The sequence below is a fragment of the Theropithecus gelada genome, chromosome 9 (assembly GCF_003255815.1).
Source record: "Theropithecus gelada isolate Dixy chromosome 9, Tgel_1.0, whole genome shotgun sequence".
NCBI classification, from domain to species: Eukaryota; Metazoa; Chordata; class Mammalia; order Primates; family Cercopithecidae; genus Theropithecus; species Theropithecus gelada.
In genome coordinates this window covers 94,992,614-95,006,249 of record NC_037677.1, presented here as the reverse complement: position 1 = coordinate 95,006,249, position 13,636 = coordinate 94,992,614, and the positions used below count along the sequence as shown (strand labels likewise).

General features: G+C 46.2%; 1 protein-coding gene across 4 annotated transcripts in view; it reads left to right on the top strand.

Annotated features, from left to right (window-relative positions):
• The window catches only part of HPSE2 (heparanase 2 (inactive)), a 779,029-nt gene extending 765,393 nt beyond the window's left edge, over positions 1-13,636 (top strand). For 3 of the 4 annotated variants that reach the window (XM_025396838.1, XM_025396837.1, XM_025396835.1), the window contains one exon: positions 10,953-13,636. In XM_025396838.1, coding sequence (XP_025252623.1) covers positions 10,953-11,118 — 166 coding nt within the window. In that variant the 3' untranslated portion in view covers positions 11,119-13,636. Of the gene's footprint in view, positions 1-8,761; positions 8,832-10,952 lie in introns of all 4 variants that reach the window. The other variant, XM_025396836.1, reaches the window with a different exon arrangement.

Here is a 13,636-nt window from a genome sequence, read left to right as displayed (position 1 = left end):
GATTTGGTGATGAACAAATGTAAGCCTTGAGGAACTGAAAGTTCTAATCCAGCTTATCCCTACAGTGGGGCCTGGGCCCCAAACTGGTGTTTCTTTGGCTGCTAAGCATCAGGAAGCCCAGGGCACGATGTGGCTCATTCCAGACAAGGGGCCTGGAGCATTAAACTGTGGACCCACTGCCAAAACCAGCAATACCGGTGCAGACTAGCCCTTCCCTGCTTACCCTTGCAACAATGATTCAGAGTCGCCCCACACTTTGCACTTGGATATCTGTGGGATCTGGAACAGAGCCTGTACCACCTGAGACATCTTTTTTTCCCTTTTGAGATTATACCAGTACCCCTGATGTCATGAGGAATACTTTCTCAAAAGTATTCCTAATAAAACAGGTATTTATCTCTTTAACATGTGTGTTAAACATAACTAAGCATGTTATGTTTAAAACATGTTAACATGTATGCACACACACACACACCTGCCTTCCTACCTGTCTTCACTCCACCTGTAGACTACTATAAAGGGAATACTTTGCACCCCCATATTGTCTCCTCCAGCTTCACACAATTAAGTCTGGGGAAACCTGGTCCCTCTCCACAGAGGATACCTTAACTCGGAGACAAAACAGACCACATAAGGGTAAAGATAGGAGATGGGATTATGAGAAAGAGAGAGATGAATTCTGACTTGGGACTCTGAAAAGTCCCAGGGCTGAAGGCCATGGAGCTGGAGCTGGAAGGATGTGCCATACTTCTAGGAAACGCTGTAGGAAAGGCAATTTCCAGCACCAGGATGAGCTCACTAAAGGTTTGGAAGTACACAAGTTCAAGGCTCATTTTGTTTGGGAGGTGGCAAATCATCTCATGTGACTGGAATACCGGATGCTTTGTGGGGCAAAGGGAAAGCCCACGAACACATCATCAGGCCAGACTGCAGAAGGCCTTGAAATCCAGACTCAGTCTGATTTTCCTTCCTTCCTGCTCTTTGTGTAATATGTTTATTATGGTGTGTCTGCTCAGGCATTTGCATATTTCAGTGTTTTCTGACTTAGAGGACAAGGAGTAAGTCTGTTGTAATTTAATTGGTACAATGAAAAGAACGATGGAACTACGAATAATGCCCCTTAAACACTACTTGTAAATGTTGATGATGATGGCACCAATTCTTTACGATGGGAGGGGGACATAGTTAACCACATCCTGAAGTCTCCACGGTTTTTACAGCGGGTTCCTATTGCGTCCTGTGGTTTGAGTGTGATATGCCTGTGATACGGAGCTTTGAGATGGTTGCAGGATCAAATTTTCTTTCCAAACTTCCCCCAGATGATTCCCTCATATGCTGGGAGTTAACAATATCATTATAAATCCAGGTTCCTTAGTCAGGCTCTCATCTTGTCTGCCAAGTGTGCTAAGTTATTTTAAGCCATTAGGAGCACATGGTAGAATCCATTATGGTTTGGATCACTATTACACAGACTTGGATAGAATACAGATCAAATCCTGACCCCCAAACCACACTACATCCAGGAACAGCCTATATCCCTAACAACTTGCCTATAAAACCTCCAGCTCTGCTTGTACAAAGGGGTCCTAGTATTTTCTCTAGTCAGTGATGCAGAAGCTAGATTAAAACTGCTCACCATTTCAGTGTGTCCCTCAGAGGGTAGGATGGAGGGCAGATAATCTTCTCAGCCTCAAAATGTCTTAGGGACCAGAAACTTCAAATAGGGTATGGGCTGTTGGAAGGGCAAGGGAACAGGACACTATTTTTCCCACTTTCTCTCTCTATCCCTTACAGTCCTCTCTGTTAACAACAGTAGAGGAAGAGATTGGAACATACAACCAGGCATGACTCCTAGAGCGGCTGATTGCGCAGAACTCAACAAGTATTAACTAAACAGCTATCATGGACAAGAAGGCACTGAGCCGCATACTATTGAAACTTAAGAAATGAAAATAAGTCAGTAGCGGACAAAATGACCCAAGCACACAGATAAAATGAGGCTGAGAGGGACACTAAAAGGGAGATGCAGATAATGTGCCGCCCTCCCTTCCAGCTTGTTAGCAGGCAAGGTCCCAAGCAGGAGGCTACCTCTGACGGGGCCTGGAGGGAAGAACAGGCTTTTGAGAGATTCCACCGGATTCCAGGTAGAGCAAAAAGCACATAGAAGAAAAGTTCAGGACACACTTGAAAGGAAGTAATCCTCCCCGTGACTCCTGAGGAGTGGGAGCAGCCCAGAGAGGGTCATGACGGTCTTAGACCCTTTCCTCGAGCCGTGCATGGGGGACCAGGCGACACTACCTGCAGGGGCCCCTTCTGAGCAGCCTTTCTCAGCGTGGTAGCCATCACTCAAGGTAATTTCAGAGGAACCTCCTGTCCAAGCTGCCCCAGATGCACCGTCTCCCCACCGAGCAGGAAAGGGAAGCAAAGCCCCTCTATCCTCAAACCTGACTGGGCCTCCTCCGGGCTCTAACCTGCCCCTGACCTGGAGAAGGGCAGGGCAGCTGCACATACCAGCTTCCTCACTCAGCGAGGGGGCCTGGGAGCCTGCAAAGCACAAACAGGTGCGGGGCCGACCCGACTGGCGGCCGGGGACCCGGAGCCCGGGAGAGCCCGGCGCCGAGTCGTGCAGGCGCCGCAGACCCCGCACCTGCGCCGGGACCCCCCTCTTGCACGCTGGCCGGGAGGCCGGCACCCCTGCAGGAATTGCAGCCCGGTTTCGCACGTTTCCTTAATATTAGGCCACATTTCAGATGGGACCCCTGCCAAGGGGACCGCAACGAAGTTCTGGTTGGGATTTGATTGATTCTGTGATTTGTTCCTCCGGGAGGCCAAGCGCCGGGCACATCTCCTGGCCTTCCCGGGACTGGAGTGCAGGATTTGGAGACAGGCGGACGTATTCCGGCTCCCTGGGAGCCACCGCGAAGGCACTGTCCTGGTACCATTGTGTAGGACAAGAGTGACCTCTAGTGGCCCCTAGGAAAGCACACTGGAGGAAAGAGAGCTGCTAACCCAGGCGCAGTCCCATACACACACACAGCCGGACTTACTCATTCTCTCCCCTGCCCCTCCTCCTTTCTCTCCCCCTTCCCTCTCTCCCTCTCTCTCATCATTTAACAATCCAGAAACTGAGGCCAGAATCGGCTGGTCACATACCTAGACCTGCACACTTCATGTCCCAAGCCTGGACTCAAACGGGTTTCTGGTCTTCCAGTCCAGTGTCTTTCCTTCTAGGTAGTAGTCTTTTGCCCAAGTGTTTATATCCAATGTGTCTTTTATTGACGCCTCCTGTGTGAGTGGGCGGACAGGAGAGTGACGGATGAGTAAGACACGTGGGCTTCCTATCTAGTGGAGAGACTGACAAGCAATCAGCTCAGCGGTCACAATACTGTGTGACAGGAGCTGAGATCCGAGAAGTACTGGGTCCTGTGGGAGCACCCCTGACTTGAAGGACAAGTAAGAGTTAGCCAGGAGAAGGAAGCTGGAAGGGAGGAGGAGGGCATATGGAGAAAGGTCCAGGTAGAAGGAAACCGCGTGCAAAACTCTGCGCTTAGGGCGAGATTAGAGAAATGGCCCGAAAGAATGAAAGGAGGTGGAGGTGGAAGGGATCTGGAAGGGGCAGGAGCTAGAGCGAGCCTCTCCGCGCCTGGAGAAGTAGATAATAGGGCCTGTGCATGGGAACTTCAGACAATGTTCTAAGATCAGCAGGAAGCCACTGAATATTTAGACAGGTGAATGTCATGATCAGATTTCTGTTTATGCAGGATCACTCTGGGTTTGGCATTAAACTTTGCCTCAGGCTAGCTGTTAGTCATAGGCAACCCAACTGAAAAACGGTTAAGCCAGAAGGGATCTTAGGGTTCATCTGACCTCACCCCTCACCTTACAGTTGGAGAAACTAGGCTCAGAGAAGGCAAATGTTCTGAAAGTGGGTGAGACAGAACCGATTTTCTTCACTTTTCTTTTTCTTTCTTTCTTTTTTTTTTTTTTTTTTTTTTTGAGACAGAGTCTCGCTCTGTTGCCAGGCTGGAGTGCAGTGGTGCAATCTCAGCTCACTGCAACCTCCACCTCCCTGGTTCAAGCGATTCTCCTGCCTCAGCCTCCTAAGTAGCTGGGATTACAGGCGCACACCACCACACCCGGTTAATTTTGTGTTTTTAGTAGGGATGGGGTTTCACCATGTTGGTCAGGCTGATCTGGAACTCCTGACCTTGTGATCCGCCTGCCTCAGCCTCCCAAAGTGCTGGGATTACAGGTGTGAACCACCGCACCTGGCCAGAACCAATTTTCTTTAAGTCCCTTCACCTCCCAGTCAAGGCCCCAAAATATGCCAGCCTGAACTACACAGCAGCTCCCTAGACTGCTCATGATAAAACACGTAATTCCCCACTAAAGTTCCCCGCCGGCCAGACTGTAGTCCAGAAAATTATCTTCAAGCTTTAAAAAGGACATGCTCGTTAGACTTACTTCCCTGACACCTCAGAACAGTTGAAACCTTGCTTAAATATCCATGGCTATCGAGAACAGTGATAAGACATGAAGACCAGAGACTGTAGTCAGGTAGGCAGAGGGTAGCGGGGAAGTGACTGGGCCAAGGGTCTCCTGGCTCCCATGGAGACCTGGGGAGCAGAAGGCTTGACTCCAAATTGACACATTGAATCCCATTTTAAATAACATTCAAAATTAATAAAACAAGTTTAGAAATTGGAAAGTAACTTAGACTTTGTAAAAACAGATGGTGATAAAATGCAGTTGTCCTAATATTTGGATAATTTAAATACCCTCAGCAGTTCAGGCAAGCTAGGGAATTAAGAGAAATAGTTCAACCCAGGCTGGATCATTCAGCATTTGATTTGAAAAGTCACGGGCCAGTTAGGAGGTCTCAGAATATGATGAAAATATGATAAGGACGGTTTTCAAAGAAAGAAACACAATCCTGGTGAACGCCAGCTGGAACTGGAGAAATAACATGAAATAGTAGCAAGAGGTGGCCAGGAAGCCAGGATGTGAGACCTAGCTTAGCCACTTATTAACCACATGACCTTGTCCAGGCCACTTAACCTCTCTAACCTTGTCCCCATAGTAAAGTTACAATAATAGTAATACTGGCCTGTGTATCTCCTGGGGCTCTTTAGCAATCACATGTGACAAGGGAGGCCAGATAGGGCTATGGTTAAGGGTGTCAGTGCAAATCTCAGCTGTACCACTCATTGGCTGTATGGCTTAGGTGAGTTTTAGACCCCTCTAAACTTTGATTTGCTCATCTGTAATGCGGGAATGCTAACACCTGCCTCAGTTGTTGTAAGGACTAAATGAGATAGTCAAAATAAATCATAGCGTAGTGCCTTTGCATAAATAGTGCTGCATAATTGGTGAATTTTGTCATTAATGTGATTATGTTTACAAGCTTACAAGCTGTTCAGTGTATATAAATGAAAAATTATTGTTATATTTAGCATGATATGACTTTGCTGGGTAAGAAGATAAATATTAAAAGAAAAATATAAGCTGAAAGAATAGAATGGAAATGATAAAGCACATGGCCCATCTTTATAATGAAGGGACTTTGTGGATGAGGACATATGAGGACTCAAGGTCTCACAAAACCTTATTCACAAAACCTTATGCTCATTTAGCTAAGAGATGGTCGCATAGATCTTTTTTAAGGATGGAAAACACTGGCGATGATCAATGGTCTTATGTCAGGTTGGGATAAGGTATCTAGTGAGTGACTGAGAGAATCAGTGATAATTCAGATCTTATCTAACATCTCCACAAGCCACCGAGAGCAAGAGTAATTGGCACATTAATGAAATCTGTAAACACACTCAGCAAACCTCCAGGGAGTCTCTTTAGAGGTGGAGAAACTCAATCCAGGAAGATCAGAAATAATGCAAAAGAACCTCAAAAGCCCATTCACTTGCTCAGAAAATATTTCACCCCTACTCTGTGCCAAGCACCTCTTTAGGCACTGAGGATTCATAGCCCAGAGAGGGATCAAACAAGTAACTCACTATAATAAGGGCCACAGTTAGAAGTAACTTTGGAGTGCTAAGAGAGTCCAGAGGTGGGACTCCAAACCCAAACTAGGGGTCAGAGAAGGTTCTCCAGAGGAGGCAACACCTACACAGACTCTGCAAGGATCCATTGCAGTTAGTCTGGCAGAGGAGGACAGCTGGAGGGAGCACCACACACAATGACACAACGACTCAGAAGCAAAACTGCAAGTCATTTAATTTGGTCATACTAGGGCACGGGGGCTTGGCCTGTTCAAGCATGCGGGTTCCTTTTAAGTGTCAACAAATGTCATGGCCTTCCACATTATAGTAATTGTCCTTTTAAAATCTATTTCTTAAAAAATATATGATACCCCCTTCTCCCAAAAAAATCTATTGGGAATTGAAGAACAGTTTTAAATGAACTTATGTTTTAATCCCAAAACTGCTGACTAGCATTTACATTTGAAAAATATTTTCTTTTTTTTTTTTTTTTGAGACAGAGTCTCACATTGTCACCCAGGCTGGAGTGCCGTGGTGCAATCTCGGCTCACTGCAACCTCTGCATTCCGGATTCAAGCAATTCTTCTGCCTCAGCCTTCTGAGTAGCTGGGATTACAGGTGTGTGCCACCACGCCCGGCTAATTTTTGTATTTTTGGTAGAGACAGTTTCACCATGTTGGTCCAGCTGGTCTGAAACTCCTGACCTCGTGATCCACCCACCTTAGCCTCCCAAAATGCTAGGATTACAGGCATGAGTCACTGCACCTGGCCTGAAAAATATATTCCACCTTTTTGTTATTTTGGAGACAGGGTCTCGCTGTGTCACCCAGACTGGTGTGCAGTGGTACAATCTCAGCTCACTGCAGTCTCAACCTCCTGGGTTCAAGCAATCCTCCCACCTCAGCCTCCCAAGTGGCTGGGACTACAGGCATGTACCACCACACCCATCTAATTTTGTTTATTTTTTTGTAGAGATGGGGTCTCACTATGTTGCCCAGGCTAATCTCAAACTCCTGCACTCAAGTGATCCTCCTGCCTCAGCCTCCCAAAGTGCTGGGATTACAGGCATGAGCCACCACACCAGCCTACTATACTTTTAAATGAACTTGTGTATTTCAGTCCCAACAATATCTACTTATATTTTCATTGAGTAATATTTACCTCATCTCTGTGAAAGACATAATTTTTTCAATCTTCATCTTTGTGTATGCATTTATTAATGAAATTCTTACAATAACTGGCAACTCCCTACCAACACCCACTCCCAGAGGTCTGCGATCCACAGTGAGCATTGGAGAGGGGCCTGGCGGGATCTGAGACTGGAGAGGTAGCTGGAGCTGGGTGTCATTGTTCGCAATAAAGTGTAAGGGAAGGGGAGTGTTGGCAAGTTTGAAGCAGTGCAGCGACAACAGATAGCTGTCAGCAATGCGGCCCAGAGATAGGTTAGGAGGCGAGTTCTGAACTAAAAACATAGCAGTGAATGGAGGGAAAGGAGCAGATTTGAAAAACATTATAAGGTCGAATTATTTTGACGTAGTTACCCTACACATGGGCATTGGGGGAGAAGTCTCAGAAGACTCCCAGCTTTCTGGCTAGGGTAATTTAATAAATGGCGATATCATCACAAAGATTAAAAAAAGAAAAAAAGCAGAGATAAGGACAGAGTTTGAGGAGAAGATTTTGAATTTGGACCTAGTGACTTTGAAATTCATGTGTACAGCCAAGTGGAGATACACAAGTTCATAGAATGTAGGGTAGAGACACAGGCTTGGGGAGCATCAGCATGTGGATAGTAACTGAAGTCATGGGTGGGAGTAGCAGCACTGCGGGAGGAGTGCAGAGTGTGGGGAGGGAAGAGTCCAGGGACAAAATACTGGGAACCCTGGCATCTGAGAAGCAGGCAGAGGGGAACGGCTCCCTCTCAAAAGGAAACAGCATCCAGAAATGGAGGAAAACAGAGAGAAATATCATGGGAGCCAAGGGGACAGAGGGTTTTGAGAATGGAGCCTTGCAAAGTGTCAGTACCACAGAGCAGTCAGGTATGATAAAGACCAAAAAGTGCATCTGTCCACAATGACATTAAAAAGAATAACAACAACAGGTCAGACATGGTGGCTCACACCTGTAATCCCAGCATTTTGGGAGGCCAAGGCGGGTGGATCACTTGAGGTCAGGAGTTTGAGACCAGCCTGGCCAACATGGTGAAACCCAGTCTTTACTAAAAATACGAAAATTAGCCAGGTGTAGTGGCACATGCCTGTAGTCCCAGCTACTCGGGAGGACGAGGCAGGAGAATCGCTTGAACCCAGGAGCCATAAGTTGCAGTGAGCCAAGAATGTGCCACTGCACTCCAGCCTGGGTGACAGATCGAGACTCCGTCTCAAAAAAATAAATAAATAAAAAGAATAAGAATAACAACAACAAAAACATCATATCTTAAGTATGTGGCTCATTATGCTTTCAAAGCACTTTCATATTTCTTATTTCATTTCTTTGGTGTTACAGCCTATATAACGTTCTTACAGATGCAAAAGCAACAGGGCAGGGAGGTTAGGGGATTTGCCAAAGCCATCTAGCTAGTTAGCGACTTGGCTCCTGGAATTACAGATTTCGGTGGAGAATCTTCACCATGCTTCCTGGTTCTACTCTTAGCTTTTTAACCAACCAATAAAGAAACCAGAATAGGGCCTGTCCCAGGATAACTACTCCTTATTAGTATAGATTGTTAAAGGTTTGCTTATCACACATTGTTTTGCACTCCCCAGAACCCAAAGATGTCAATACTCTGGGATCATCTGAACCTAAAAGGGCATTACCTAATTCTTCAGAAGAAAGGTTTGCACCGAATTCTGTGTATGGGAGAAACCACTGAAGGTTTTCGAGCAGAGACCTGATATAAATTTGAGTATGCCTTAGAAAGATTAATCAGTATTATTGAACTTGTATTTGACTGTGCTTATGTCTGGGTGATAAATATTCACAGCACCTGAAACAAAATAATGAAAATACACTGTGAAGACCCATCTGGGCTTCTTTTGTAACTTAACTGAACCACTCTCCTCACCCTGCCTTCCACTCCAGTGAGTAGGCTGTCTTCACTAGAGAGGGTCACTTCTCATATTTGGAAGCAAAAGCTCCTTGCATATCTGATGCAGTCAACACTGACCTTCAGAGCTCAATTCTCCCATCCCCACGCCTTCCAGAGGCGGGCCTCACTCTCCATACAGGAGCCTCCTACACACTTATTCACTCAGTCATTCTAGCAAGAGAAGGGGGCCTGCTCCCTCTGGCCTGTCAGATCTGGACCTAGCCCAAACTTAGCCGTGTGGGGCCAGGCCTGGATCTCTTCTCTGCCTAGCTCTCCAATGGGAGCAATTTACAACACACTTATCTCGGGGAATTCACTGCTCTATTGGGCATGGGTCTGATTATCTCTCTCTAACCTTGTCTATCACTCATACCACAAAGAAACACTAAACAAAGACCTTTATATCAATTTATAACATTTTATTCTCTTTACAGCTCAGATGATATCACAGCAATGTTATCACACTGGAGGTTGGGCAAGGCCCAGAAACAGTCATCACTATGCAATGTTGATTTGCTGAGGGTGACTCACCATCTTATTTCCAGCTGGTGGCCTGTTTCTGGCTTTTCCTATTGACCCATAAAACTAAGCTTCCACCTGGGTGCATGGCTGTCAGAAACAGCTGGAACATTATCAGGATTCTGGTACCAGATGTCAAGGATAGGTGGCATTTCCCTCTCATCCAGCATAAGATGAGTGGTGTCTCTTTTCTCAGTTTGCTATGTATGTGGTCCACCTTTTCAGGGTGAAGGTGGCTGGCTATACAGAAAGAATAAAAGCAAGATAGGCGAATTGTGATCACAAGTGCCTACTTTATCACCTACTTTGCTGTTTTGCTAAATGGAAACATCTGTTAATATTAAATATGAAAACTCTTTTTTTTTTTTTTTTTTTTGAGACAGAGTTTCTCTCTGTCACCCAGAATGGAGTACAGTGGTATAATCTTGGCTCACTGCAGCCTCAACCTCCCAGGCTCAGGTGATCCTCCCTACTTCAAATTCCTAAGTAGCCACCATGCCAGGCTAATTTTGCTTTTATTTTGTTTGTAGAAATGGGGTCTCGCTATGTTGCTTAGGCTGGTTTCAAACTCCTGGACTCAAGCGATCCTCCCTCTTCGGCCTCCCAAAGTGCTGGGATTACAGGCATGAGCCACTGCACCCAGCCAAAACTCATTCTTAAATTAGAAAAAGTAGAGTTTTGCAGTGAGCCGAGATCATGCCACTGCACTCCAGCCTGGGGGACAGAGCGAGACTCTGTCTCCAAAAAAAGAAAAAGAAAAAAAAAAAGAAAAAGTAGAGTTGTTACCTATGTCTCTGTCTCCCTTCCGTATAACCCTAGACAAGCAAGGTTATCTCATCTGTCAAGTAAATTAATGAGATATGAATTATATAGATTCCTGAAGTCATCTTAAGCCCATGTATCATTCCACAGGTAAAAACTCTTTAGGTGAAAAAGTCAAACTGTGCTGATATTGTGATTTTAAAAAAATAGGAACGAAACATTACAGTTTCTGCGTCACAGACTTCTCACTTCTCTAAATGAGTCTCTGGAGGTAGACTACCTGGGCTCAAACCCTGGACCTTCAAGCTGTGTGACTTGGGGCAAGTCACCTAGCCACTCTAGATGAAATGGGGATAATGATATTAATAGTTCCTTACCTCGGGGGGCGGGGAATGGGGAGTTGTTGGGATGTTTGAATGAGTTATTAAAGTAAAGCACCTAGGTCAGAATCTAGGGCATAGCCAGTGCGAATAAGTGTTAGCTGTATGTGTGTATCAGACACTGCCAGGCCATCTGGGGCTAGGCTTTGTTGCAATGGCTCCCTTATAATGCAATAATGAGTCCCATACTGTTTTTCCTCACTGTAGGTCAGTGCAACTGAATGGCCAGCCCTTAGTGATGGTGGACGACGGGACCCTCCCAGAATTGAAGCCCCGCCCCCTTCGGGCCGGCCGGACATTGGTCATCCCTCCAGTCACCATGGGCTTTTATGTGGTCAAGAATGTCAATGCTTTGGCCTGCCGCTACCGATAAGCTATCCTAACACTCACGGCTACCAGTGGGCCCGCTGGGCCACTTCCACTCCTCCACTCCAGTAGTATCCTCTGTTTTCAGACATCTTAGCAACCAGCCCCTGCTGCCCCATCCTGCTGGAATCAACACAGACTTGCTCTTCAAAGAGACTAAATGTCATAGCGTGATCTTAGCCTAGGTAGGCCACATTCATCCCAAAGGAAAACGTAGACATCACCTGTACCTATATAAGGATAAAGGCATGTGTATAGAGCAGAATGTTTCCCTTCATGTGCACTATGAAAACGAGCTGACAGCACACTCCCAGGAGAAATGTTTCCAGACAACTCCCCATGATCCTGTCACACAGCTTTTGAACCACAAACCCAAACCTTAGCCTGCTGCTGCTGCTGCCCTCAGAGGAAGATGAGGAAGGAAAAATCCTGGGTGGACCAGCAAAAACCCATCCTCTCCCAACTCCTTCTTCTCTGCCTCTTTCTTGCTGCTGCCCTGAGTTTTTTGACACATCTCTTTCCATAGGGGAGCAATGGGTGCGTCAGCCCTGGCCTGCTGGGAGGGCTGTTTATGCCATTTCTTGGCTGATGCATGAGCGTGCGCATCTGGGTTCCTGACAGTGGCATCCATCATGGGCAATTCCTCTGGGAAGTGGGTGCTTCAAAAGTAAAATTACAATCACACCCCAGATTTGGTAAGAAGGTTCTATTGCTCTGTGAATCCAGATTCCCCCAGAGTTGTAATGGGAGTCAAGTAACAATATTCATTGAGTAGAGAGCAGCTTACTAGGCACAACAAAAAGCAATCATCATTCTTCATATTGCTATGAGGGAGAGAGTTTGAGTACAAAGAGAAAGCGTACTGAAACATCAGGTACACAGATGCACACGCGCGCACACACACACACACACCCCAACTGGACAAAGCAAATTAGACCTCCCCAAAATTAAGAGAATATTAGGGGCTCTGTAGGGTAAGCCCTTAATTGTTTGATTAACTCAAATCATTATTTTAAAAAAAGAAGAAAAAGGTGTGAATCAAAGGTCATCACTGGAAGACACAACTGAATCTAACCTTTTTGCCTCTTCCCAGGTAGCCTATTTGAGCTAGAACAAAACTTTGTTAGCCATTTTGGGAGAGAATGGGGAATCTAGAGGATGAAGATCTGGTCAAAACTATGGAATGGTAGGTAGGAGGCTTCTGAGTTGGGCCAGTGTGAAGTGGGGGATGAGGACCTTCTATATGATTCAAGGGGCATGAGAGTCTTTGCCAAAGAGCTACAGCTGAAATGACTTTCTTTTCTGTGGATGTGCTTTTCTCTCTCAGGATAAATGACAGGAATGATGCTTTCGTTAGAAGGAGGAGAGATTTGACACTGTTCCAAGTGAGACGGTGATAGAATTTCTGCTGTTTGTGAAAGGACAGGAATGGGGTGGGGGCAAGGCAGGGTTGCCGAGGGCAGAAGCTAGGGAGGCTGCCTAAGATGCACACGGAGTTAAGGATTTGGGCCAAGTCTGCAAAGTGAGAGATGAAAGGGAAATTAGACCAAAGAGGAGGGAGAGAATTCTGAGCTTGAAGAACTGGGGATTTGGGAGAGGGAAGCTGACTGTCTAATTCCAGGAAGCGAGGGGACATGCTTATCACTAAGCACAGGAAGAACGGCATACAGGAGATGTACTACAGCGAGCAAGAAGGGGAGAGCCCGAGGACCAGGCTGCACCAGGTCAGTGGCTGTGCTCAGCACGGAAGCAACTGGAGAGACAGGGGCCGACCCTGAGACTGCCCTGCAAGGCTGCCCAGAAGGGGCCCCTTTCTCTGGGACCAGGCACCTGCCACTGAGGCTTCAGCTCTGAGAGGGCAGGAAAGTGAGGTGCTGAGACAGGGGGCAGGGCAGGGGATAGAAAACAGGAGAAAGAAGAAACAGATTGACAAGCCAAAGTGAGGGAAAGAGGAAAATAGAAATGAGACTAAAAGGCTGTTCCCCCCAACTGTTAACAATGTGTGCAGATATCAACATCTCTTCTACATACTGGTACAGGTGCAACTGCAGGGCCCCCTAATATAACAAGAGTAACCAAAGGTCCCTAAGGACCTGGCCTTGGGGACCTATGGTTTGCTTTGCATCCATAGTAACCCCATGATAAAGGGGCTGCTATTGTTATCCCCATTTTTCCTACCAGGCATGGAGAGGACCCATGGCTTGCCCAGGGGCACCCAGGGGAATGGGTTGCTGAGTGTGAAATAATCCAGAGCCTGCCCACTCAACCACAAGGCTCAGCGGCTCCGCAGGTCCAGACAGCTCCTTCACATCTGTGTAGGTTCTGCTCATTCAGAACAGCCAGAACTCCACTCAGACACTTTCTGTAAATAAGTGTTGATTTTTTTTTTTTTTTACTAAACCTTGCAGAATATGGGTAATTCCTGCTTCTTTTATCTTTCTCTGTGTATTAAATGCTGCTCCCACGAGGTTTAAGTTTTGTTTATTTTTTAGTTAATAAAAGGAAGAGGGAATTACTGAAATTTA